General features: G+C 47.8%; 3 protein-coding genes across 15 annotated transcripts in view; 2 read left to right on the forward strand and 1 right to left on the reverse strand.

Moving 5' to 3' along the window:
- Nucleotides 1-4,961: 4,961 nt before the first annotated feature.
- Nucleotides 4,962-13,211, reverse strand: FAM217B (family with sequence similarity 217 member B). Of its 2 annotated transcripts, none has more exons than XM_042980006.1 (4): nucleotides 13,102-13,211; nucleotides 11,413-11,527; nucleotides 11,196-11,281; nucleotides 4,962-9,321 (listed from the first exon to the last, which is right to left on the reverse strand). In XM_042980006.1, the coding sequence occupies exon 4, from the start codon at nucleotides 9,315-9,317 to the stop codon at nucleotides 8,208-8,210; it is 1,110 nt and encodes a 369-aa protein (XP_042835940.1). In that variant the 5' UTR covers nucleotides 9,318-9,321; nucleotides 11,196-11,281; nucleotides 11,413-11,527; nucleotides 13,102-13,211; the 3' UTR covers nucleotides 4,962-8,207. The 2 variants fall into 2 exon arrangements, with proteins under 2 accessions (XP_042835940.1, XP_042835941.1); XM_042980007.1 differs by having other exon boundaries at nucleotides 4,962-9,336.
- A 100-nt stretch (nucleotides 13,212-13,311) lies between these two features.
- On the forward strand, nucleotides 13,312-14,819 carry PPP1R3D (protein phosphatase 1 regulatory subunit 3D). The gene has a single exon (XM_042979688.1). The coding sequence runs from the start codon at nucleotides 13,700-13,702 to the stop codon at nucleotides 14,591-14,593; it is 894 nt and encodes a 297-aa protein (XP_042835622.1). The 5' UTR covers nucleotides 13,312-13,699; the 3' UTR covers nucleotides 14,594-14,819.
- Nucleotides 14,820-18,310: 3,491 nt separating this feature from the next.
- SYCP2 (synaptonemal complex protein 2) overlaps nucleotides 18,311-26,386 on the forward strand; it is a 79,073-nt gene continuing 70,997 nt past the window's right edge. For 7 of the 12 annotated variants that reach the window (XM_042980008.1, XM_042980016.1, XM_042980017.1 and 4 more), the window contains exon 1: nucleotides 18,712-18,885. The gene's annotated coding sequence lies outside the window, so the exon portion shown is untranslated. Of the gene's footprint in view, nucleotides 18,527-18,711; nucleotides 18,886-19,335; nucleotides 19,511-26,386 lie in introns of those variants that run through there. The other 5 variants (XM_042980009.1, XM_042980013.1, XM_042980010.1 and 2 more) reach the window with 3 other exon arrangements.

Below are 26,386 nucleotides of genomic sequence, written 5' to 3' on the forward strand. Positions count from 1 at the left end.
TCTGCTTGGGATTCCCTCTCTCTCTCTCTCTCAAAAATAAATAAGTAAAACTCAGATTCAGAACAAATTACATGGCTCCCGGTTAGGCTTTGCCTTGGTTGGTACTTCTCCATGTATGTCCCCTCATATAAAATTTATTTTCCCATCAAAGGATTCTCAATTCAAGGTCCTGTTTCTCCAAAGTCATGAGTCTTGGAATAGTCTCAAGTAGAGTTAAGGAACGAAATAGAACAGTAACAAAAACCCAAGGGAAAGGCTGTGTCCCCAGTCATGGGAACTGGTTCCCCAGCCCAGGCCTGCCACAAAGAATGACCACCGCTCACCAAAACACAGAACAGTGATGCGGGCGCACTGGCGAGCGACCAGAGGCAGGTGGAAACTGGAGGGCGGCAGGTGCTCGGAGGAGGCAGGTGGGTGGGTGCAGGGCGGGGTGGGGGCACAAGGCAGGGAACGAGCTATGAGCTGTGGCATCTACACAGTGAGCATTAGGTGTTCGCTGTACGGATCTTTTGACCTCTCTCTATGTTTGAAGAATTTTATAACACGATGTTGGGGGGAAAACATCAGAAAAGCGAATTTGAGTCCCGCATTGAAAAATGCAACTTATGACTAAGCGTATTCTGAGCCTACAGTCTAATATTGTGTATCTAACACTGTACCCCGATACCTGCCATGTGTGGGAGTGAAGGGTAGACTTCACGTGAGAATAAAATTATTCGTCATTTGTATTTCCTGATTTGCTGTAAGGGACCGAGAGATATTTGTCTGTCCTGTGTTGATGCTTTCGTAGTCACGTAGGCTGGCCGATGAGAAAGCGTGGTCCTTACGTTTTCGTATTTTGTCAGCCACCAAGAGCTGGCCAGAACATTTCCTTGGAGAAATTTCTTGCCCCTATTTGTTCAACTAGTAATTGGAGATGAAAGGGTGGGGGTGCTTAGAAACACTGCCAAATACAACAGATTGAAGTGTTTCTCGCTTTCTGCAAGTATGTTTTATACTAATTATATTGATAGCAGACGTACTGAGCTCTTTTTTTTTCAGTGATTTATGTATATAAATATTTTTATGCTTTTTCGGGAAAGAAGAGAGAACTTTGGGGCTATTTAATCTCCTCCCACATCAAAACTGTCCTGCTGAGGGAAAAAGACATACTTCCTTTAATTAGAACATCTTCAACTAAACTTGGGAGACCATTCAGCTCATTATTGTGTGAGACCTATAAGTAAAAAGCATTTCATTCCAGTATTTAGAAAACTGAGCAACACGGGACAAAAGCAAAGCCCTCCTTTTCTTTCTCCTTACTGTGCTGGGGCGGGAATGTTGCGAGACAGGGTTTCGGAGGAAAAGCTTGGTGACAGGTGGCAGTGAGTCTTGTAAACGTGGCCAGCATGATGAAGGCAGTGGGAAGGCGAGCTGAGGGCACGGTGAGGTTCTCGCTCCTGCGTTTACAAGCAGAAGTGTAGGGGTACCCGGGTGGCTTAGTCGGTCGAGCGTCTGCTGACTTCAGCTCAGGTCATGATCTCAGTCCGTGAGTTCGAGCCCCGCATCGGGCTCTGTGCTGACAGTGCAGAGCCTGCTTGGGATTCTCTCTCTCTCTCTGCCCTTTCTGCCCTCCCCCGCTCTCTCTCTCTCTCTAAATAAAAATAAAGTGTTCACACTCTTTAAAATAAATAAATAAAAGTGGAAGTGCCTCAAAGTAGAAGTATGTTCAAGGTGGACATGTTCTGAGAAACCTCAGTTCCTTGGCACTCGCTTGCCCCACAGGTTATCAGAGGCCATAAATCAAGCCACTTAATGACCTATTCTTGGGCAAAGAGATAGCAGAGGGCTTGTAAGCTCCGGAGAAAACAGGATACAGATAAGCAGACACACTTGTTAGTTTGGCCAGAGTGCAGGGGGTCCAGCCAGGGCTGTGTGGTCAAAACAGTTGTTTCAGACTTTTTTTTTTTTTAATGTTCATTTTTGAAGGAGACAGAGACAGAGAATGAGCTGGGGAGGGGAAGAGAGAGGGAGGGAGACACAGAATCCGAAGCAGGCTGCACACAGCTGGACACGAGTTCACGGACCGTGAGATCATGACCTGAGCTGAACTCGGACGCTGAACCAACTGAGCCACCCAGGCGCCCCTCAAACTTGCAGACTTTTAAGTGCCATGAATGTGAGTTTTGTCAAACATTACCTGCCAAGGATCTTGTTCAGATGCAGACTTTGATTCTGTTGGGGAGGTAAAATGTTACCCTTACCTTCACAGGAGGCGAAAAATTATTTTACTTCTACCCATGTAGGTTCTTGACTGAGACCTCTGGACGCGGACAGATTAACAGAGGAACACAAACAGAAGTTTAATAACACGTATGCCTCCTGCATACATGGGAGAGACCTAGGAAATGGAGAGTCCTTGAAATGCCTCACGTTGTCACCTTCAATGTCACCTCCACCAAAAAACAAAAGATACGAGGGGTGGGGATGGGGGGGGGGCGCTCATATGAGGTTACTAGGAAAAGTACAATAAATGGCCGTGGTTGTTTTGCAGATGTAAGTCCAGGCCTTAACGAGATAAGAGTTGATAAGTGTTTCTAGAGATTTCCTCATCCTCTTCCTGGAACAAAAGGGAGGCACCTTACAGATGGAGATCTCCCCCACGTGTCTCTTACAAAAGGGTAACTTCTCAGTTCTCAGAGCTTTTCCTATGTGTATGCTGTTTCTTAAATATAAGGAGCCTAAAATCATGCTTATGTCAAAGAGGTGTATTTTGGGGCTGCAAACACGGCTCCCCTTGTACCCTCTTAGGGTTCTGTTTGGCTGCTCCTGAGAATTAAGTTGACAGAAGACAGATCAGGGGGACAAAAGCATGCAAATTCTAGAATACAAGTTTTCCATGATGCAGACTTCCTAAGGAACCAAGACCCAAAGAAATGGCCACGGTTACCTGCTTTGGTATTAGGTTGGACAGAGGGAGCCATGTGGGGAGACTAAGGAAGAGGAGGGAGCGAGAAAGACAGAGAGACTGAGGGCAAGTGGGGGAGAGCCAGAGAGATACATAATCCACGAAGCAGGCTCCAGGCTCTGAGTTGTCAGCACAGAGCCCGACGTGGGGCTCAAACCCAAGAAACGTGAGATCATGACCTGAGCCGAAGTCAGATGCTCAGCCGACTGAGCCACCCAGGCGCCCCAGATAAGGGTCATTTTAACAAACAAAATGCGTGTAGAGTCCTCTTGGCCTCAGCCTCTCATCCCTGATGAGAAGCACATTACTTCCTTTCTGGCGCAGGGAGGATGTCTTTCATATAGGAATTTCATCTCCTGCTTTGAAGAAAAAGGAAGGGAAGAGTGTTTTCCTTTGAGTTGCTGTTTCTCAAGTGCCTTTGGCTCAAGGCAGTCAGTTCGCCAGAGTGTCACGTTTTGGGGTGGCGTGTGCTGAACTCCTTCACGTGCAGCAGGTCTGAGGTGGGGCTCACAAGCTTGGGTAGCACGGCATGAGACGGCTCTGGTTGAATGTAACGTACAGAGAAACGTACACTGGCTTCCTCTCAAGTATCATTCACACGAGGACAACTGTATTCATGACTATTCCATTTTTAAAATCCCACTTATATTTTCCCAGCGTTATCAGAGTTAATTCCTTACATATCAAACCGCCGAGGACAGGGCTATTTGAGGCCTATTTTTTGAAACAGGGTCTCTAGGAAGATTTTTACAAATTATTCATCCATGTTATTTCATTGAGCATTATTCTACTCTTGATCTAGTTGTTTTAAGGTGTTAAAGCAATCAAACAGGGAGACGGCAGACTGAGGTTGTTTTAGGTTAGGTCTAGAGGTTAAGTTGTTACCTTGTGGATAATAACACAGCACCATCCGAAAACAATCTACTGTCTTATGTACAAATTTAGGACTTAAAACTTCCAACGTGGTTAATTTTCAAACTACCAAAAACTTACTTTTAAACCCCCGGATAACAAGACTACCGGCCCGTCACTGAACCCAGCTTTACTCACAGTCTTGCCTCTCCCAGAGCAGGATCTTAAACCAGATAGTCAGGAGTCATGTGATCAGCACTAGTGAGGCCACCCGCCTGGTAAGACCTTGGCCACCCCAGAAGTGAAAGTGACCTTGTACAATTTCCTCATGCCCACTCCCTTCTGCCTATAAAAGTCCTTCCCTTTTGGACGTACCTTGGGGCTCCTTTCCATCTGCTGGATGGGATGCTGCCTGACTCATGCATCATTAAATAAAGTCAGTAAGATCGATAAAATTTTCTCAGTTGAATTTTTAACACCCCCAAAATTATTTTTTAAACCACCACGATTTGGGGGCGACTGGGTGGCTTAGTCGAAGCATCTGACCTCGGCTCAGGTCATGAGTTCAAGCCCCATGTCAGGCTCTGTGCTGACAGCTTGGAGCCTGGAACTTGCTTCGGATTCTGTGTCTCCCCCTCTCTCTGCCCCTCCCCTGCTCACGCTCTGTCTCTGTGTCTCAAAAATAAATGTTAAAAATTGTTTTTCTAAATACCACTATTCGGTAGACTCAAAAGAATTCACCTCCTTGCCAGATATGAATTTAGAAGAAGGAGCAAAGAGTTTAGGTGAAGGAGCAAAGGGCCTTTCGGAATGTCTGCGACACCCAGGTGCCCTCCTTGGGACAGCAGGCGCTCAGTCCTAGATGTGCAAGCTAAATGTGAGCCCCTTCCGTCACATGCCATTTTACTTTTACTGAATTTCCATCCCGGTTCCCCAAGCGTTCAGCACCTTCTGGGGGTATAAGAGGACGAGGGACTCAAAAACACACCGGCAGTGGTTCTCAGGTGCATCCAGTCATGTTGTCACATACGTTGCTCAGTATTAAGAAAGGACTGGGGCCAAGTCCCCTCCCCTGTGGTTCTGTGAGGTGATCCGGGAGAAGAGAGACAAACAGGAAGAGAACTGCACGAAAAGCAAAACAAAACCATATCCAAAAAATGCAGATGATATCTCCTACTGTTTAATTGATCTCAAGGAAAGAAATCCAGACTCACAAAAACTTGCACGCGCTCTGTATTATTATGTACAAAACCAAGCATACAATAATTATAACAGCAAATAACAAACATGCCCCACAGAGTCAGGCCATTTGAAACGGAGCTCTGTACGTGCACGTGAATACATAATAAATACTGCTTCTCTGTTACCGTGAAATCCAGTACCACCTACCTAAAGTTTTATATTTTTAACTACTCAAGTAGGTGAGCATAAAGATGACTTAGGCAATATTTAAAGCATGAAAGGTAAAGATTCTTCCGTTTCTCTGGAAACTAACCTAATAGCTTAAGAACCACTCCAAACCTTCCTCCCTTGAGCCCGTAGCTGCCATAAGATCAACCACGTCCCCCGATCTTTGCTGACACGGGGCACCCACCCTGCCCTCGTAAGTGCCCAGTCACTTACGAACCTTTGGCCAATCAAGCCGTTGAAGATTTGAGAAGTAGTCTCAGTCTAAATAACTGTACTAATACTGATATATTTTTGCAGTTTGTTTTTGTATGTTTTTACATTTTCCACTGGTTCTGAGCCGGAAGCAATTAATTCTTACATTCTCTACATTTTTTTTTACCTTGCATCATTTTAATTGGTTGAAGCATAACATGGATGTAAACAATTCCCCAGAAATGAGAGGCACTTCTCTGAATGCTGAATGAACGACTCATGTCCCCAGACTAGCAGGACACTCGGTGGCTGCGACCGGACCAGCCAGAGGAGGTCCCGACTCCCACTTGCCAGGGCCATCTGCGTGAAAATGGCCACACTCCTGTCTGCAGCGTTTACAAAAGGAGGCTGTGCTGGGGATGTGTACCAGAAATCCCAGAATTCAAATTGTGCTTACGTTCTGCAGTGAACCTATGCGGTTCATCAGGAGCCCCGATCCCGTTGCAAGAATACTGGTTAAAATAAAGCATCAACCTGAGGCAAAAAAGTAAACAGGCAAAGTCACTTTCACAGGCTTTTAAAACGGTCTCAACAGGTGACATTATAACTATTCCCCAAATTAGGCAACTGACTTCAAGTCAAAGAGCAAGGAACAAATGGAACATGTCAGGTGCCACCTGTAAATTTCTTAATCATGTTGGCTCCGACACACGCGAGGCAAAGAAGCCCGACAGCCTCACCCTGGGGGGTGTCCAAGAGTACCCAAAGGGAGCATTACCAGAGAAGGCAGCGACGCAGCCTAAACCCCATAGTATCGGTAACAGGAGTATATATATGTGTGTATAACGTGCTTACAGAGATTTATCGACCCTGAAATGTTATCAAGAGCTGTGTAAAAATCTGAGTAGAGAAAGGATTGTGCACGAGGTGCAGTACCAGCCGTGTATAAAGGACCAGTCCGTGTGCACTCACGAGCAGCAGGTAGGGTGCAGGACACACGGGGTGCCACTCAGGAAGCACAGAAAGGTGAAGTAAGATCAGCGCTGTTTTCAAGTTACAACACAGACACCGGGTGTGGAAGTGACAGCGTCACCGAGAACTCGGGAAGGGATGCCCGCTGGATGCACGTCTTTGTTCACATCCAAAGGTACAAGATCTTCGTGTGAAGAGCATGCTTTCTCCCACAGGGTGCTGTGAAAGATAAAGACTCTAACAGGGAATCTGTAAAACTCTAGAAATAAATTCTTGGAAGAAAAAAGTGACCTTGAAAATGTGTAGATGTTGTTTAACGTTATCAAAGTCAGATTTTAAAATGGCACCTTAATATTGAACTTCTGCCCATGATTATTTTATTTATAACTGCATCTTGTCCTTAGGCTATTAACTCAAAGCATCTTAGATGGCGCTTGGATGGCAGGGTCCACGGAGCCTGCAGGCCGGTATGCATTTTCAAATGAAAAGAGCCAAGTTTTTAGTTTGCCCAAAGGTGAAAAAATTGAAACCCATGTGTATGAAAACAAAGAGAGTAATCATTTAAAGACATAAAATCAGCTACAGTCATCAAAACATACTGGATATCCAGCAGTCAACCGAAGGTTTTAAAGATATTCACAGTAGCAACAGAATTGAATCTGTATGTGACTTGTATCACAGCACAAGTGTATGGACAAGCAGGCATCACTTAAGGACAGTTAAATAAGCAGCATCTAGGATCTAGGAGAGCCAGGGAGCCAGGGACCAGCTAAGGATGTTAAGAAGACACTCAGTAATCCCTATTATTCCTATCCAATTGCCCCTCTCCATCCTGAAATGTGTCCTCACTCCTCTGCCCCGAAGCAGGGTGGTAAAATCCTGCTCTTGCAAAGTAAAACAGATCCTTATACTGACTACAGACAGCAGGATATCCAAATCAGTAATGGAATGACTGTGACAGTCACATGTGGCTCTGTGTGTGTCTGATTGTAGGCCTTTCATGTACAAACTCCAAAAAGGTGGTTTTTCTGTGCACCTTCTTCCAGAAGCCATACACGCCGGAAACACTAGGGTGCCAAAAAGTTCATGTTTATCTCTCACCAAACAGTAGCGGTCCTGCTGAGACCCGCTGACTTACAGCCGGACAAAGTCTTGGCACCTTTGTCCGCAAATACAAAGACTCCAAAGGCAGACTTCCCCACCACCTCGACATTTAAAACACTTTAAAGAAAAAAAAAAAACAACTGTGAAAGTGCTAGAATCCATGGTCTAGAAAGAGCAAGCAGCTTAGTGATACATAACTTGGCTCAAAAGAGATGCTCCCAAACTTAAGAGCTGAAGCTTCTCCTCGGGCTGGACACAACTTCTGTTTGGACAGCTCATGAGGAGGACACCAAGAACTCGATCTCAGACGTTTCAGATCCCACAGGGGTCCAAAGCAGTACGTATGCGCTACTTTCTACACGCAGGCGCACTGCAAGTGGGGAGCTGAACGGTACCGCCTGCCTTATGTCGTGGGCTGGCTGCTGTTTCCGGTTCAGACCTCTCTTTCCCTGTCATTTTCTTTATATGGCACAGATCTTGGTTAAATTTTCCTCAAAAGGGCTCTCACTTGCTTAAGACAGTCAAGACAAAGAAAGGCTTATTGAAAGACACCTTTGTTTGGAAATAAGCCCAGTGTGGCTGGGGTAAGGGTGGGGATGCGCTTAAAGGGCCAGTCAACGACTTACATGTCAGTCATCATAAAATGTCCTAAAATGCACCGTATTGTGACTTGTGCAAGAGCTCTCATGTTTAGGTATCCACGGGTCTTTGCAATTCGTTATTTCACTTGTTATTTGAATCTGTATGTGCTTTGCTTTACTCCATTGGTTTTGAATTTCTTCTCACTGGATATGGTGGCCTGAGAGCAGGTGCTGGCACTGCCCTTCTTCTTCAGGTTCCCGTGAGCTTGCGCTCTGGGGGCCCCGCAGGAGTCCGGGGTGGTCACCGCCTGCGCCGAAGCACCGCCACCGCCGCTGTCCGCGCGGGGGCCGCTGTCACGGCAGGGCAGGTCCCGGCGCTGCGGCCTGGGGCTCTTACTCCATTTCTTTCTCTGCTCCTCTGTCCTGCCCTCCAAGGCCGGCTTCTGCGAACTTGGTCCGCCGCTCCGCGCCACGTGGACAGCTTTGCGGGGGGTGTCAAAGGCGTAATAGGATGGACGGGCTTCCTCGAGGTGCAGGTCTCTCCTTCGGGAAGCGCCTGGCTTGGGAGCCCCCTCTTGGTGAGGCCTGGCGGGAGCGCTGACCACCAGCTTGCTTCTGCCTGGGCTTTTCAGAGCCCCCGCCATGCCGGGGGCGGTGGGAGGCCTGGCCTTGGCGCCCTTCCCCTTCTCACCCTGCACGGTCTGCATCTGCAGCCACTCGAGCTGGAGCAGCCTGTCGATGTACCTGGCGAGCAGCCCCGCAGCGCCGCCCTGAGCCGCTGGCCTGGGCTCGGCGCCCGGTGGCACGGCCAGGTCGCGGAGGTCCCAGGAGCTGAACGGGGCCGGGAGGAAGTCCGCGTAGCGGTAGGTGGTCTGCGTGCCCCGCGGGTCCGGGTCCGGGTCCGGGTCGGCGGCATCGATCTCCTCCGCTCGCAGGTGCAGCTCCGGGGGCGCGAGCGCGGAAGGCGGCACCGGGACTCTCTCCGAGTCCGACAAGTCGCTGGCGCTGTCCTCGTCCTCGTCTGCGCCCTCCTTCATGATTTTCATGCACTGAAGGTCGAGAAACAGCTCGTTCCCCGAGGCGCCCCGACACCTGGGGTCCAGGGGGCTCCTTTTGGGTTTGCCTTCCGGGGAAACGCTTTCTCTGAGTCTGTCCACAGGCAGATGGGGGGACACCTGGGGTGCCTGGGATTTGCTCTGCCTTTTTCCTGAAGAGTTTTTTGAACGTTGTGCTTTATTCCAAGATGGGCCAGCATTCATATTGCTGTGAGAGATAAAACTGTAATTCTTAGTTCATTGGACAAGACCTGGCCTGCCGGTGATTAAACAGACAACAGGCACCCGCCAGTGGCATTTCGGTTGTCCCCAGGAAGGCCCGCACGGCCCCTGCCCAGCCGGTGGCGCTCACAGAGCAACTGGGCACACAGGACGCCACTCAAGAAACGTGACAGGACACAGGTGCCCAGAGTGGATGCATGGATTTTGTCTGATACCAGATACCTTTAGGAAAAACACTGACAGTTCTTAAAGTGCTTGTAATTTTAGACCAGTCGTGTGTATTCCAAAACAAACAAACAAACAAACAAACAAACCCCACCAGTTTGGAAAAAATCTATTGTAAACTCTCAACCTGTTCTGTTAATGATGAACAGTGTTTAACAACACTGACAAGTAAAAGCCACAGCTTTCTTTGACAAGCCTATTTTCAATGAAAAGTAAACAAGGTATAAAATGCAAGTTGTATAGAACTTAGTCACTGATTGGTGGTGATTCTGAGCCTGAACCACCTAAAATCTTAACATGAAAGGGGCACCTGGGTGGCTCAGGCAGTTGAGCAACCCGCTCTTGATTTCAGCTCAGGTCATGATCCCAGGGTCGTGGGACTGAGCCCTGCAGCGTGGAGTCTGCTGGAGATTCTCTCTCTCTCTCTCTCTCTCTCTCTCTCTCTCTCTCTCTCTCCCTTTGCTCCTCTCCCCCCTTTCACTCTCTCTCTCTCTCAAAATAAATAAATAATAAAATCTTTTTAAGAAATGTTTTTATTTATTTTCGAGAGCCAGAGAAAGTGAGTAGGGGAGGGTCAGCGAGGAAGAGGGACAGGATTCATAGCAGACTGTGTGCTGACAGCAGAGAGCCCGAGAGCCCGATGTAGGGCTCGAACTCACAAACTGTGAGATCTATGACCTGAGCTGAAGTCCACCGCTCGACTGACCGAGCCACCCAGGTGGGCCCAATAATAAATAAATAAAATCTTAACATGAAAGAGTGTAGCATATATAACATCGAAAGCTTATTCATGTGTTTTCAAATAGGAAGTGCACTCAGAAAAACCGTATTTAAAATGAGAGAGAAAAAATCTTACGGTGCCTTAAAACACCATATGAATGAAAAACATAGGATTCATGCTCCCTTGTGAGGGGCAGGAAATGGGAATGACGGATTCTGTGTGCATTACCAGCACAGCTGCAATTCCCCTGGAGGTGATTTATTCCCAGGCAGGATCTCATATCAGAGTGGAAAATACTTTCTTTTCTTTTTACCCAACACACAGCATCTCACTAGGATTCATAATGCTTCTCAGGAACATTAAGTCAGGTAGGGTAAAAGAAAATGGGCAGTAAACAGGCTTTCTGGAAAGCTCAGAGGTCACCTGTCCAGTGGTTTCTGCCACACTAAGCAATTGTTTGAAAATGTGTTACTTTTTTTAATAAATATGGAGAGTGTTGAATCATGTGCAATAGCTAACATGTGCTTAATATATATTGGAAAAATGAATAAAGGAATTGTCATTACTTAGAACTCATAACCAAAACCGTTATAACTTCTATTTACTCTGTCAGTGTATATCAGTAAAAGTTATTATCAATATCCGTTTTATAAAAAAGGAAGCACGCATAGAAGGATGATTAAGGGGCTTACCTAAAATTATAGATTCTGCTAACAGTGGCAGAATTATGGCCTCTGGAATTTTTACTAACTGGTACTGTTTAAAACCACTTTGTCCACTCATTTCTGATGGGTCAAAAACATAAGTACATATTTCGTATCCACAGACATTACTTTTTTTCCAGCCACACATATTCGGTCTGGAGAACTGATATAACGTGCCATTTGCGAGAGAAAGCAATTAAAATTATTTACCTGCTTTTCTGATGACACTGATTCACCCGATTCCCTTTCTTGAAAAAATCACATGGCTGATCATCATCTAGGGTTTGATGGACTGTCTAAAAAACAGACATGCAGTAATAAATACCATGAACACACACACACACACACACACACACACACACACACACACCCCAAACAAAACAGCAAAACAAATCTAAGTAAGATTTCCCCTCAAAATTCACATCACCTTTTCTGTAGTGCTTGAAATATTCTTGCTCAATCTGTTGGCAGATGATGACAGCTGGGGAAGTGACTTCTTTATTCCTCTTATATTTGGAAAGGACTCCTCCAGGCCACCGGAACTAGAAGTAACAGAACATGGCAGGTAAGTATGGATTGCAAACGGCTCTGCCACCGGTACTGGGCTGGTTTTCACTTGTTTGTTTTGAAATATTTGCATAGTATTGAAATGTTGGTGGGGGGTATTGCCTTCTGTTTATAGTTTCATCTTTTTTGCTTGTTTATTTTTCACGGTGGATATTAGATACAAAAATCAGACCACTATAAATGCTGCCAATGAAATCCTTCTCTCTCTCCTCACATACACACAGAGTCTCCTTGGAAATAACACCTTCAGGAAATGTGCAGGGCTAATTAAGGTCAGGTATTACTCTAATCTCCCATGTCCACTCATTCATTCATTCAACAATTACAGGAGAGCCTAGAAAATGCACATATCCCTGCTCTCATAGAACTAAAACTATTAGGGAAGCTCCCCTTTAATCCTCCTGCCTTTTCGATCACATCAATCCAGTAAAAGATTGTCAATCTAGTAATACCTATCACATAATGCTATCTCTGTGCACAAAATGCTATCTCTGTTGACTCACAATGGAGAATGCTGCTTTCCCTGATTTTCAGTGGGTGGCCTACAAAAAGTGCCCTGATTTCAAAGTGAATATTGTCTTTCATAATATCCCCTGCCTCTGTAAAACAGGAAAAAAGGTGGGATTATAGAAGACTCTTTTGTCCTCCTGAAATTCTGCTGTATTACTTTTCATAAGTATGTGTGCCTTTTCAGGCTCTCACAGTTAATGACTTCTATCACAATCAACAGGCTGGGTTCATCTGAGATGTAGAAAAGGTTCTTCCCTTTACCAGCCCTCCTTCAATAGTTTGGTTTTCCTTCTGCTTTCTCCCTCTGGACAGCGAAAAGGGCCCCTCTACAACGCCTGGCCCCAAACTGCTGTCGGGAACGTGCACTTCCACCTTTTTTCCCCCCGGTTCATTTCACCTGGCATGCTCTGCACCATAAGCGGCAGCGTTTTCTGGGCACGTTACTGAGTGACACAGGAAAGGAACGCTTGTAGGGTCCTAAGATGCAGAAAGCAAGCTCCCGGGCTCCCTGACGGTTCAGGCTTGCATTGGAACAAAGCTACAAGTCTGAGACTGGCTACAAAACTGCTTCCCGAGCGCCAGCGGCTGACTAAGGGCAGCTGCATAATTCATCACAGGGCATTAACTCGCCTTCCCACATCTTCCTCTCAGGCTAGGCGCCAGGAGACGGACAGAGGCAGCACCGCCCCTCCCCACCCTCCAGGGAACAGGCCGGCCGTCTGGGCGGCAAAGCATTGTGGGTGATGTGTGGTCAGGTCGCCTGTCCTCTACGCAGCGAGGCTCCCTGGATCTGGACGGGGTTCCAGGTTGCATTGCAGTGCACACGTCCAAAGAGCTGGCTAGCCCAGAGACTTCAAATTGGCCCGGGGACCAGCTCCCGGGGAGGCCACGTTTTGCGTTCACCCCCCACCCCACCCCCAGTAACCCAGAAATCCAAGGGCCCGCCGCATGCATCTTCCTCGTCCTCCGCTTGTGCAGACACAGATCTACGGTCGATAGGCGCAGGGGCCGGGCCGACGCAGACAGAAATGGATCAGACCTGTTCCGCGGTCGCCGAGGACACGTGACGAGGCCGTCCGCCGGCCTTCCCGGCGCCGGGCGCGGAGGTCGGACTGCGGCGCGCTGCGGCAGGGCCGGGGAGGCGGCGGCGCGCGGCACGGCGGGCTCCGGGGCTGCGCCCCACCGGCGGGGCGGGCGCGCGGCGGCGTCACGAGGGGCGGGGCGCAGGCTCGCCGGGAAGTTGCGCCCCGACAAGTTGCAGCCATGTAAGTAACGCAGCGGGCGGGGAAGGCGGGAGGGGCGGCTCCACGGACGCAGCCTTCCCCCCCCGCCCCCGCCCCCGAGAGGCTCCGAGGCGGCCAAAGGGAGGCGCCACCCCGCGCTCCCGGGGGCGCGCGGAAAAACCTCCTCTCCCCTGGAGAAAAAGCACTCCTCTGTCTGCCTTCTCGCTGCCGGAGGCGGAAGACCCGCGCCAGGACTCGGGGGGCGCGGTGGCGGGCGAGGGGAGAGCTCAGCCCGCCCCAGACGCTCCCTGCACGCTGCCGTTCCGGCCCGGCGGGGACCCCGAGGTAGGGGGCGCGGGGTCCGGAGGCCGCCCCTCGTTTCCCCCTCCCCGTAGCCCGACGGCTGGCCGGGCCATGTCCGGAGGTCTCGGCCCGGCGACGCCGGTCCCGGGGCCCCGGAAGCCCGCCCCGCGGAGCCTCAGCTGCCTCTCAGACCTGGACGGCGGCACGGCCCGGGAGCCACGGCCCTGCAGGCCCCCCGGGAGCCCGGGCCGCGCGCCGCCGCCACCTCCGGAGCCGTCCGGCTGCGACCCCCCGCTTCGGCCCATCATCCTGCGGCGGGCGCGCTCGCTGCCCAGCTCGCCCGAGCGCCGCCAGAAGGCCGGGGGCGCGCCGGGAGCCGCCTGCCGGCCGGGCTGCAGCCGGCAGCTCCGCGTGCGCTTCGCCGACGCGCTGGGCCTGGAGCTGGCGCAGGTCAAGGTGTTCAACGCGGGCGAAGACCCGTCGGTGCCGCTGCACGTGCTGTCGCGCCTCGCCATCAACTCGGACCTGTGCTGCAGCAGCCAGGACCTGGAGTTCACCCTGCAGTGCCTGGTGCCCGACTTCCCGCCGCCCGTCGAGGCCGCGGACTTCGGCGAGCGCCTGGGGCGGCAGCTCGTCTGTCTGGAGCGCGTCACCTGCTCGGACCTGGGCATCAGCGGCACGGTGCGCGTGCGCAACGTGGCGTTCGAGAAGCAGGTGGCGGTGCGCTACACCTTCTCAGACTGGCGCAGCGCGCACGAGGCGGTGGCCAGGTGGCGCGGGCCCGCGGGCGCAGCGGGCACGGAGGATGTCTTCGCCTTCGGCTTCCCGGTGCCTCCCTTCCTGCTGGAGCTCGGCTCGCGCGTGCACTTCGCGCTCCGCTACCGAGTGGCCGGCGCCGAGTACTGGGACAACAACCACGGCCGAGACTACAGCCTCACGTGCCGCAACCACGCGCTGCACATGCCTCGCGGGGAGTGCGAAGAGAGCTGGATCCACTTCATCTGAGCGAGTCCCCTCTAAGGCCGCCCCGCAGTGGTTCCCGCGCTGGGCACTCCGGGCCAGGCGGCGACGCTTCCTCACACGCCACCCCCTGCCTGAGTCTTCTGACCTCCTTTCCCGCTGCAGGGTCCCTGGGAAGTGGCCCTTCCCGTCTTCTACTTGAACTGCCTGTGTCGCTAGGTCTCAAAAAGTAGCCTCAGGTGGCCAGAAGGCCGAGTAGTGTCACGCCCGGGGTGGGGGGAGGGTGCAGGGTGGGGGGGGGGGGATGCATGGCAGTGTTGGCCCCTCCGGCGACGGTCCAGGTGGGGTCAGTTGGTTTGTTTTTTGGAAAGGCCTGTGGCTTGTGCATGTGTCCTGATTGGGTCTCTGTAAACGTAGCTGTTATTTATTATCATTGTGATGTTGGAACATTTTACCCTTACTGGATGCCTTCTCAGGAACATTCTGGGTTTAACAAGCTAAAGAATAAGTCAGTCTGGTGTGTTTGTGCCCATTGTAAACAGAACGCATGGTGTGACTCCCACCGTGCTTCCTTGAGGCATTTCTGCCCTGGGACAAGGAAAACCTGAGACTAGGTTTGCTTGCCAAAGCCTGTAGACCTCTAACAGTGGGAAACTATTAATAGGCAAGAAATTTATGCCTCATCAGTCATCATACAACCATTCCTGGGAGTTCAGGCTGCCCTGGTTAGGCCGTGGAAGAGGAAAGGAAGAGCCAAGGAAGAGGGAAAAGCTTAACTCTTAAACTAGCCAAACAGCCCCTTCTCTTGGAGTCTCTCTTCTCTCTTTGTGAGTTTCCCTTCTTCGTGTTTGACAGTTCTGTATCTGCATGTGATCAGGCCATTCTGTTTAGGTTTGAGACTACCTAAACATTTTAAGAAATTCTGCCTTAAGTTATTTCAATTTCCAGGCAGCTCTATAGAGTAATTTCAGGCAACAATGCCCTTTGCAATTACCTTTTTGATGATTAAGGTGACTCTTTTTTATGTCTGCTTAAGTGTCAGAAAATTCCCAGCAGTCATCTTTCAGAAGTCAGGTTACCAAGTGGAACTAGAAGGTGTTTTCATCAATAGCCAGAGCCCTAGAGGAAAAAAGTCACAAACATTTATACTTTTTAATCGTTTTAAGTTGTATTTATATATGCCCAGTTTTATCAGCTATCTGCCAACTTTATTCAGATAGAGTTTCTAACATCCTTGTGCCTTCAGATAGAGTTTCTAACATCCGTCTGGGCTTCCCCCCCCCCCACTCCCCCCACCCCCCCAGTTTTTAAACTGTTAAATGCTTCGTCTTCTTTGTTTTGTTTTCTTTTTTAAATCTCCAAGAAGTCAAGGCCATTGTCCCCTGCTGAATGCCACAATGACTTCAAACACCCAGCAAGGCGCTGATCATTTCTTTTGGTGCTGAGTGGTGGTTTCTGACAGCAGATGCCAGCACTGAGGGTGTGAAAATCCAGCTAATATGAACAGGGTCTCCAGCTTGTGACGTTTGGTTCTGATACAGCTGAAACCGGTGGGATGAATCTGTGATAGCTGTCACCAATAAATTCACTCTAAATTTTTGAATACTTACTGACATTTATCAAATCAATATGTAAAAGATGTGTTTTGCCTTTTAACCAACTTGTTTTTATAACTGCAACTTCTGGGTTTCTGAAATTCCAAGAAGAGGGATGGCTTTCTTTGGTACCTTTTGATAATAACAACACTGAATTTTGATTTAAGGTATTGTAATTAAATTGAACAACCTTTGGCTATTAGCACTGTGCACTACATTGATATGCAAGAGAGGCAGAAGCCTGGTTCCATTTCCTGCTGTTTAGTAAACTGTCCAATTAGGTCAGCGAGCCTGTGAGAGCCTTGGCTGCTGTGTCGTTGGCCCCAGCCCGGAATGCAAGACAATTGTCCAGGGTATTCAGGTGTAAGAGTTAGAGCTGCCAGGTGTATTGTTGTGTAAAGGCATGTAAGAATCTTGTCCATGTGACAGTCACTTGCCAAAAAGGTCCTGGTCACGGAATATAAAGTAAATGCTTTGTCTTCGATATTAAGAGAACCTCAACGTGCCTTTAAAAAAAATCAACATTTAAAAATTTAAAAACTTAAATATACCTGCCTAGTTGATTCAGGAGTTGATAAAAGTTCAGCTTAAGGAGAACTTTCAGACCCTAACACAGTTATATTGCTTACAGGTTAACATTTTGCAGTGGATTGTGCAATTGTGGGGTTGTCTCCCCAAACATATTTTAATGTCACTTAAGATGATTTCACTCAAGCCTAAATATTAAAGTATGTGCATACATTGTTATCTGAGGAGTGTTTTTCTTGCGGTCTAATACAGAAAAAAGACTTGAGAAACTTCTTGTTTAAATCATTTCATATATAAGTGTTGTCCTTCCTAAAGCACTATCAAATTTAGGGCCTTACCAAAAAAGAATTGTGATTGTACCTCAGCTTCAGCACAGTTGTGTATGTCTTTGAGAAACTGAGATACAGTCTTTTTTTTTTTAATTTTTTTAATGTTTATTTCTGAGACAGAGACAGAGCATGAGTGGGGGAGGGGCAGAGAGAGAAGGAGACACATGATCAGAAGCAGGCTCCAGGATCCGAGATGTCGGCACAGAGCCCGACGCGGGGCTCGAACCCACGGACCGTGAGATCACGACCTGAGCCGAAGTCGGTCGCCCAACCGACTGAGCCACCCAGGCGCCCCGTGAGATACAATCTTTATGCCAGGTCGATGCTAACGTAGGAAGAAAGCTCTAAGGGAATGTAGGGTATGGGATACTCGACCGTTCTTTCAGTGCTTACTGAATCCTGTGTATGGAGTGATGAGTGTGTATCTGCCTTCCCTCACCCGGTGCAGAGCCTGGCACGTAGCGGAAGGAAACTGTGACATTTATTGTGCACTCACTCATTCTCACTGGCTTGCCCACAGTGATAGCTACTGCATGTATTTGATTTCATTAGACTCTGAAGATTACCAGGTAGATAATGCCCCTATTTTCTTAGCTGATGAGAATGAAGCTCGGAGAGGCTTAATTCTTCGAAAGACCCACAGCTGGTAAGGAGCAAAGTCAGCATTCAAACCTATACCAGAATCCACCTGCTCTGCCCTGTGATGGGGTGTTCCCAATAAGTGCTTGTTAAATTTAACTGAAAGTCCAATTATGATTGATTGATGAGGTTTTTCCAACACCACATTCTAAAAACCCATTTAAAAACAATTCAAGTAAGATTAAGTTGATCTGCTTTGATCTTCCATGTGGTATTACTGAACAATCCTTATGCTTTCCAGACACATGAAACAATAGAAAGGACAATTATTTTTTTCTCTCTACTAAAAAGTGGCAAGATGAGAAATCAGTAGTTTAAATTTTGAAGTGCTTGTCTGCTGTATCCGTGTATCCATGCATGTTTTTAAACACCAAGCATCCATTGTTGATCTTATCGTTTAAACTGACACTTCAAATGGAAATGTTCTAGAAGCCTGGAATATATTGTCGATGATTGTGCCCAGTACCGCCCCTAGATGGCCTGGGCCTGGTGCCCCTCAGGAGTCTGGGGTTTGGCTAATGAGGACAGCAGAACCCGGCACCTCCTGCTTCTAGGAAATGAAGATGGGGGCGGGGCGGGGCGGGGCGGGGCGCCAGGGGGCGTGGTCTTCAGGGCGTGACCTCCGGGGGCGTGGCCGGGTGGAGCAGGTGGCCGGCCTGTAAAGTCAAGCAGCGGGGGCAGTACGCGAGAGTCAGTGGGGACCCGCCCGCCCTGCCTCTGCGGTCGTCCGCGGGCCACAGTGTGTGTTCCTCCAGGGAGTCGGACCCTCGCCCCCCTCGCAGGTTAGGCTGGCACCCCGGGTCTCTGCGGCCCCGTCCAGCCGTCGACGTCCAGAGTGGTGGTGGATAGCCAGGGAGTCTCCTGGGGCCGACCGGCATCCTGCAGAGGCAAGTCAGGGCTCCTGGGGCGCGTCCGCGAGGCCGGGGCAGGGGCAGGGCTCGTGGCCTAGGCGCGGCAGTCCACCTCCCCAGTAAGGCCAGGAATCGCGCCCCCCTTCCCCCCCCCCACCCCCCCCCCCCCCGCTTCAGGCGACCCCGGCGTCGCTGACGGGCACGAGGGGCGGAGCCTGGCCTGCGTGCCGCGCTGATAGGACGGGGTCCCGCACGCAGGCGGCGCCGATTGGGCAGACGCTTCCCGCTCTCCGTCGGCCTCCTGAGGTGAGGCGCTGAGGCCTGAGACGCGGGGCGGGGCGGCGACGGTAACGGCGGCTTCGTGGGCGCGACGCGGAGGCCTTCTCCAGCCGCAGGTTGAGCCGGGGGCCGTGGCGGGCCACCCTGATTGGCGGGGCTGTGTGGAGAAGGACCGCGGCACCGGGCCGGCCTCTGGCGGCGGGCGGGCGGGCGGGGGGGGGGGCGCGGCCATCCCCCGACGGTTGAGGCGGAGCCGTTGTGAAAACGACTTGGGCGGCGCGGTGGCGGGATTTAGAGGCGGACCCCGGCCGGGCCGGCCTCGCGCAGATCGCGGAGTGGGCCGGGAGGAGCGGGGCGGGGCGGAGCTGGGCGGGGTCGGGTCCGCGCTGCGCCCCTCGAGGGACGCGGGTGGGGGCGTGCCGGCAGCCGCAGGCGTGGGTGTGGCAGGCGTGGGCCGGGAGGATCTGGGCGGGGCCCCGCCGGGTCCGCGCGCCGCCGGTCGGGGGACGCCGGTGGGGGCGTGCTGGCCGCCGCTGGCGTGCGTGTGGCGGGGTGGTCCGCGCTCCCCGCTGGGGTGCGGGGCTGGGCTGGTAGCGCTTCCGTCTGCGGGCGCCGTTTCCGCGCGCCGGCTAGCCGTGGCCAACGTGCTCCCCTCCCCGGCCTTGCGTGCCCCGTGCGGCCTTCTTCCTGGGCGCCGCCTGCCCTGCTCGGATAAAATGGGAGCGCGTGCTGGCCTCCATGGTAGTACCATCGCGGGGGTTTGATGAGACAGTTGGGGTTAAGTTTTCAGGAAGGTGGTGCTCGCTCCTCTCCCGTCCTTTAGGCCCCCCGGCCCGCCCACCCCGTCACCCCCACCCGGCCCCCCGCGCGCACCCGTCCTCCCGTTTCCCAGACCCCCGACCCTACCCCCAACCCCACCCCCAACCCCTGTCTTCCCGTCTACCCCGTTCCCCACCCCGTATCCCCGGTCTCCAGCACCCCCCCCCGTCCTCCTCCCCCTTGCGCCGTCCTCCTCCCCCTTGCGCCGTCCTCCTCCCCCTTGCCCCGTCCTCCTCCCCCTTGCCCCGTCCTCCTCCCCCTTGCCCCGTCCTCCTCCCCCTTGCCCCGTCCTCCTCCCCCTTGCCCCGTCCTCCTCCCCCTTGCCCCGTCCTCCTCCCCCTTGCCCCGTCCTCCTCCCCCTTGCCCCGTCCTCCTCCCCCTTGCCCCGTCCTCCCGTATCTCCATCCCGTCGCCCCCGCCCCCGTCCCCCGTTGCGCACCACCCCCCCTTCCTCCCGTCCCTCGGGCGGGGTCGGCCTCCTCTTTGCCTTTGTAAATGTGAGCCGTCGGGCCGGTGCTGGAGGGGACCTTGTGTTGATCCCGGGCTGCTAAGTGTTCCGCTTTGCGGGGAAAGTACACGCCCCTCCTGTTTGTCAAGCCGTCTGGTCGTTTCTCAAACCTCAGTCCTCATCCGCCTGCGTGTTCGCATTCCTCGCCTCACTGGTTCTGTCTTGCCCCTAAGTGGACCGGGGTTCAAAGCCTGCTTGGACACACAGCCCCACACTCTCTGTGAAAAGTGTTCTGTGCCGGGTTTCTTATGTCATCTTGGTGTTCCCGTTCTGTTGCGTGGTACCTCGGAAGCATGTTTTAGGAGGGGGTCACTCGTTCTGGCAGTTGAGTGTATCCCCTTTGTTTCCTTCTAGAGTCGGCCTTAATCGCTCAGCTGCAAATGTCTGGCTTGTTTAATGAGTGGTACTCAGTTTTTGGCTCCCTTGAGGCCAGTAGGCATTCAGCCTTGCGACGGAGGGACAGGTCACCGGATTGTTCGGTTTTCTCACTTTCAATTGACCTGCGTAGATACCAATCAGTTTTCCTTGGCTGACATCTTGCAGGAGGGTAGTCTAGGAACTAAACCATCTTGTTAGCATTTTTGTGCCTCTTGGCCGTAAGTGATTTTTGCTGTATTTCATGTCTCAGGAGTACTTCGTAAAGTACATTTTAGATTCAAATCCAAATTGTTTTATTTGTGGAGGCAGAAAAGCAATAAGGACGTAGGCATGCCTGCCCCCAAAGTTGCTGGCCCTAGGAAAGAGTACAAATTGATGTCCCTAAAATATATTTTAAGTATTTAAACTTTTTAACCAAGTTTTCAAATGTTAAATAAAATGTTCTAGTCTTCGGTTTTACAGATATACCTTCATCGCAATAAAATAGACAAATATGTGTAAAGCTATTATTTTTATGATTGAATGTTGGCAAAATATCAAAGATTAACTGAATCTTTGGTGATGGACTGGTGAATTTTGGATAGGTAATAAAATATCGATCTATGTAAGTCAGAAGTTAGATATGCCATAATTTTTAATTTTGGATAAATCACCAATATGTTACAATCAAGACTTTTGTGTTTTATAGACAGTATGATTTAAGGATTAAAACAATATGTAATTGCTTTCAAAATCTAATTTGAGAATATTTTCATAAGAACATGACATAGTATAAAAATATTTTTCCTTAAAAATTTTTGAAATATTAAAATTCTCTTAAGATTAAGATAAAATACAAATTATTAATGAACATTAATCTTAAAATTCTTTTAATAATGCTGAAATTATTTTTGAATAATTGAATCTTACTAAATTTTTTATAAACATAAACTTAGTCATCATTCTAGCGTTTACCTGCCCTCTGCTATGATAGAATCCATATTATGCTCATGCAATTTATGTCTAGATTTACATGTGTACAAATTAAAGAATACTATGAATCGCTTAGAACTACAAGATGTTCCTCAGTCACCATGCGCAGCTGTGCACTGAGTTGCTGGTACTTGTAGAGCCACAAGTTGAAATGCAAAGAAAAGCAAGAAAATGGGCATTTGGCACTGTTAAGGATCAGTTCTTCATTATGCAAGAATCAGCTGTATTCTTGTTCTGCTAACAGAAGGATTTGACAGTGAATTAATGTCTTTTCTCATACTTGACCACTTAAGTTTCTCAAATTCTACCTCCATTCTAAAGCAGAAACAAAAATGTCAGTGCCAGCACAACCTGCAACCTTCTCAGCATTGTTTTAGCCTCCCCCCAAGCCTTTAAACTTTTAAAATAGAAGATTCTAACATATGTAAAATAAACAGAATAGTGTAATTAACTAAAGTCCCCTTCTTCCAAGGGCGTAGGCAAGGAAAGTGTTTCTCTGGGGCCTGAAGATGGTGAATTACAAGAATTAATGTGTTCGTGGTTCTAGGACTTGCTGGGCCAGTACTGGATTCTGAATGAATAGAGATTCCTGTGTGCTCCTTAATAAAATTGCGTGTGTGTGTGTGAGAGAGAGACAACGATGTACAAAAAGCTCCTATTTTTATGCTTTATACTTTTTGTGTCTTAGATGCCTCTGTATTTCAAGGTCATTGGGATATTCTCCTGTATGTATTCCTTCTAGTAGTTTTTAAACACTTACTACATTGGATAGTTAATTCATCTAGACTTTATTTTTGTGAATGGTGGGAGATAGAGGTCTAATTTGTTTTCACGTGGTAAGTCAGTTTTCCTAATACCAGTTATCAACTAGTTTACCTTTTCCCTCTGATTTATGAAGCTTTATGTGTACATGAACTTACAATATATGCATTGGGTGTGCATTTGCATTCTGTTTTGTTTTATTGGTCCATTTGTTTCCTATTCTTAACACTGTTGGTTTTTTTTGTTTGGTAATTGTGACTTTGTAATATGTTTTACTATCAAAAAAGATTATTCTTCCCTTTAATTTTATATTTTATCTTACTTAAAAATTTTTTGAATTCCAGTATAACTAATGTGCAGTGTTGCATTGGTTTCAGGCATAAAATATAGGGATTCAACAATTCTATATGTTACTCAGTGTTCACCACAATATGTGTACTCTTGATCCCCTTTACCTGTTTCACCCATCCCACCGCTCCTTCCCGCTGGTAACCACTAGTTTGTTCTCCATATTTAAGAGTCTGTTTTTTGTCTCTTTTTTCCTTTGTTTGTTTTGTTCCTTAAATTCCATATATGACTGAAATCATATGGTATTGGTCTTTCTCTGACTTACATCACTTAGCATTATACCCTCTAGATCCATCCATATTGTTGCAAGTGGCAAGATTTCATTTTTTTTTTATGGCTGAGTAATATTCTACCACATACATATGTATGTGCATATATACATACACACACATACATACATGTGTATATATACCACATCTTCTGTATCTGTTCATCTATCCATGGTCACTTGGGCTTTTTCCATAATTTTCCTACTATAAATAATCCTGCGGTAAACATAGGAGTACATAGATCTTTTCAAATTAGTGTTTTCGTACTCTGGGTAATTACCCAGCATTGGAATTACTGGATCATATGGTAGTTCTATTTTTTCTTTCTTTCTTCTTTTCTTTTTTCTTAAGGGAGAGAGAGAGTGGGTGAATGGGGGAGAGGGATGGAGAGAGAGAGAAAGAGAAAAAAAGAATTGCAAACAGGCTCCATGCTCAGCGTGGAGCTTAACGTGGGGCTGAATCCCACAACCCTGGGATCATGACCTGAGCTGAAACCAAAAGTTGGGTGTTCAACTGACTGAGCCATCCAGGCACCCTGATTTTTACTTTTTTGAGGAACTGTTTTCCACACTGGCTGCACCAGTTTGCATTCTGATCCACACTGCAGGAAGGTTCCTTTTTCTCCACATCCTTGCCAAAACTTGTCGTTTCTTGTGTTGTCGATTTTCACCATTCTGACAAGTGTAAGGTTATATCTCATGGTGGTTTTGATTTGCATTTCCCAAAGATGAATGATGTTGAGCATCTTTTCAATGTGTCTGTTGGCGACTTGCAGGTCTTCTTTGGAGAAATGTCTATATTCATGTCTTCTGCCCATTTTTTGACTGGATTGTGTTTTCGATGTTGTAGAAGTTCTTTATACATTTTGGATACTAATCCCTTATCAGATAATATCATTTGCAAATACCTTTCCCCCGTCCAGTAGGTTATCTTTTTGTTTTGTTGATTGTTTTCTTTGCTGTGCAGGTCTTTTATTTTCATGCGGTCCCAGTAGTTTATTTTTTATTTTGTTTTCCATGGCTTAGGAGACCTATCTGGAAAAATGTTGCTATGGCTAATTTCAGGGAAATTACTGCCTGTGCTCTTTTTAGTATTTTTATGGTTTCATATTTCACATTTAGATCTTTAATCCATTTTTGAATTTATATTTGTGTTTGGTATAAGAAAGTGGTCCAGTTTCATTCTTTTGCATGTAGGTGTCCAGTTTTCCCAGAACCATTTGTTGAAGAGACGATCTTTTTCACATTGCATATTCTTACCTCCTTTGTCAAAGACTAATTGACCATTTAATTGTAGGTTTCTTTCTGGGCTTTTTTTTTTTTTTTAATTAATTTTTTTTTTTAGTGGGGAGACAGAGTGCACACAAGCAGGGGAGGGGTAGAGAGAGAAGGAGAGAGAATTGCAAGCAGGCTCCACGCTCAGTGCAAAGCCGGACATGGGGCTTAATCTCACTACTGTGAGATCATGACCTGAGCCAAACAAAACCAATAGTGGGACATTCTACCAACTGAGCCACCCAGGCACCCCTATTTCTCGGTTTTCTGTTTTGTTCTATTGATCCATGTGTCTGTGTGCCAGTACCATGCAATTTTGACTTCTCTTTTACAGCTTTGTAGTATGCCTTGAAATCTGGGATTGTGATACCTCCATTTTTCTTCTTTTTCAAGATTGATTTGGCTATTTGGGGTGTTTGTGGTTCAATCACATTTTAGGATTATTTTTTTCTGGTTCTGTGAAGAGCATTCTTGGTATTTTGACAGGGATTGTATTAAATCTGGAGATGACTTTGAATAGGAAGGGCATTTTAATAATATTTGCTCTCCCTATCCCAGTATCATTCCATTTATTTGTGTCTGTCTTCAATTTCTTTCATCAGTGTTTTATAGTTTTCAGAGTACAGGTCTTTTACCTCCTTGTTTAAGTTTATTCCTAGGTGTTTTATTATTTTTGGTGCAATTGTAAATGGAATTGTTTTCTAAACTTCTCTCCCTCTACTTTGTTATTAGTGTGTAGAAATGCAACAGAATTCTGTATGTTGATTTTGTATCCTGCGACCTTACTGAATTCATTTATCAGTTCTAGTAGTTTTAGGTTGAGTCTTCAGAGTGTTCTATATATACTACCGTGTCATATGCAAATAATGAGAGTTTTAACTTCTTCTTTGCCAATTTGAATGCCTTTTATTCTTTTTCTTGTCTGATTGCTGTGGCTAGGACTTCCAGTACTGTGTTGAATAAAAGTGGTGTGAGTGGACATCCTTGTCTTGTTCCTGACATTAAGGGAAAAGCTCTCAGTTTTTCACCATCGAGTATGAGGTTAGCTGTGCATTTTCCGTATAGGAGTCTTTATTATGTTGAGGTATGTTTCCTCTAAGCCTCTTCCCTTTAATTTTGAATAGTATTTTTGCTGGCTGTAGAATTTGTGTTTGTAGTTTCTTCTTTCAGTACTTCGTAATTTCTTGTAGTGTCGTTGTCTGGCTTTGGTATCAAGAGAATGTTAACTCATAATTGGAAGTGTACCTTCCTCTTCTGTTTTTGGGAAGAGGTTGAGAAGGATTGGTGTTAGTTCTTCTCTAAATGTTTGGTAGAATTTGCCAGTGAAGCCTCTTGCCCTGGACTTTCCTTTGTTGGGAGTTGTTTTGTTTTTGTTTTTTTGCCTCAAATTTTTTTAACATTTTGTTTATTTTTGAGAGGTAGAACATGAGTGGGGGATGGGCAGACAGAGAGGGAGACACAGAATCCGAAGCAGGCTCCAAGCTCTGAGCTGTCAGCACAGAGCCCAAAGAGGGGCTTAAACCCACAAACCACAAGATCATGACCTGAGCTGGAGTCTGAAACTCAACTGACTGAGCCACCCAGGCCCCCTGTTGGGAGGTTTTTACTTATGGATTCAGTCTCCTTACTAGTGATTGATCTGTTGAGATTTTGAATTTCTTCACAGTTCAGTCTTGTATTTTTCTAGCTTGTATGTTTCTTCTAGGTTTCATTTCTTCTAGGTTGTCCAATTTATTGACATGTAATTGTTAATGTGTCTTATGATTTTTTTATATTTCTGTGATATCAATTGTAATGTATCTTTCGTTTATAATTTTATTTGAGGCCTCTTTTTTTCCCCTTGGGAACTCTAGCTAAAGGTTTGTCTATTATGTTTATCTTTTCAAAAATCCAGCTCTTATTTTCATTGATCTATTGTGTTTTAAGTCTCTGTGTCCTTCATTTCCACGCTGATCTTTGTTATTTCTTTCCTTCTACTATCTTTGGGCTTAGTTTTTTCTCCTTTTTCTAGTTCTTTGAGGTGTAAGTTTAAGTTGTTTATTTAAGATCTTTTTTTCTCTTACTGTAAGTGTTTTTCAGTGTAACCTTATCTTTTAAAACTGTTTTTGCAAACATTTTTAAAAATGGGGCACCTGGGTGGCTCAGTCGATTCTTGATTTTGACTCGGGTCATGATACCAGGGTTGTGGGATTGAGCCCCAGGTCAGGCTTAGAGCCTACTGGAGATACTCTCTCTCCCTCTCGCTGCCCTCTCCCTCATCTCAAAATAAAGAAATATTTTTAATAAT

The sequence above is a fragment of the Panthera tigris genome, chromosome A3, assembly GCF_018350195.1.
Source record: "Panthera tigris isolate Pti1 chromosome A3, P.tigris_Pti1_mat1.1, whole genome shotgun sequence".
In the NCBI taxonomy this organism is placed as follows: Eukaryota; Metazoa; Chordata; class Mammalia; order Carnivora; family Felidae; genus Panthera; species Panthera tigris.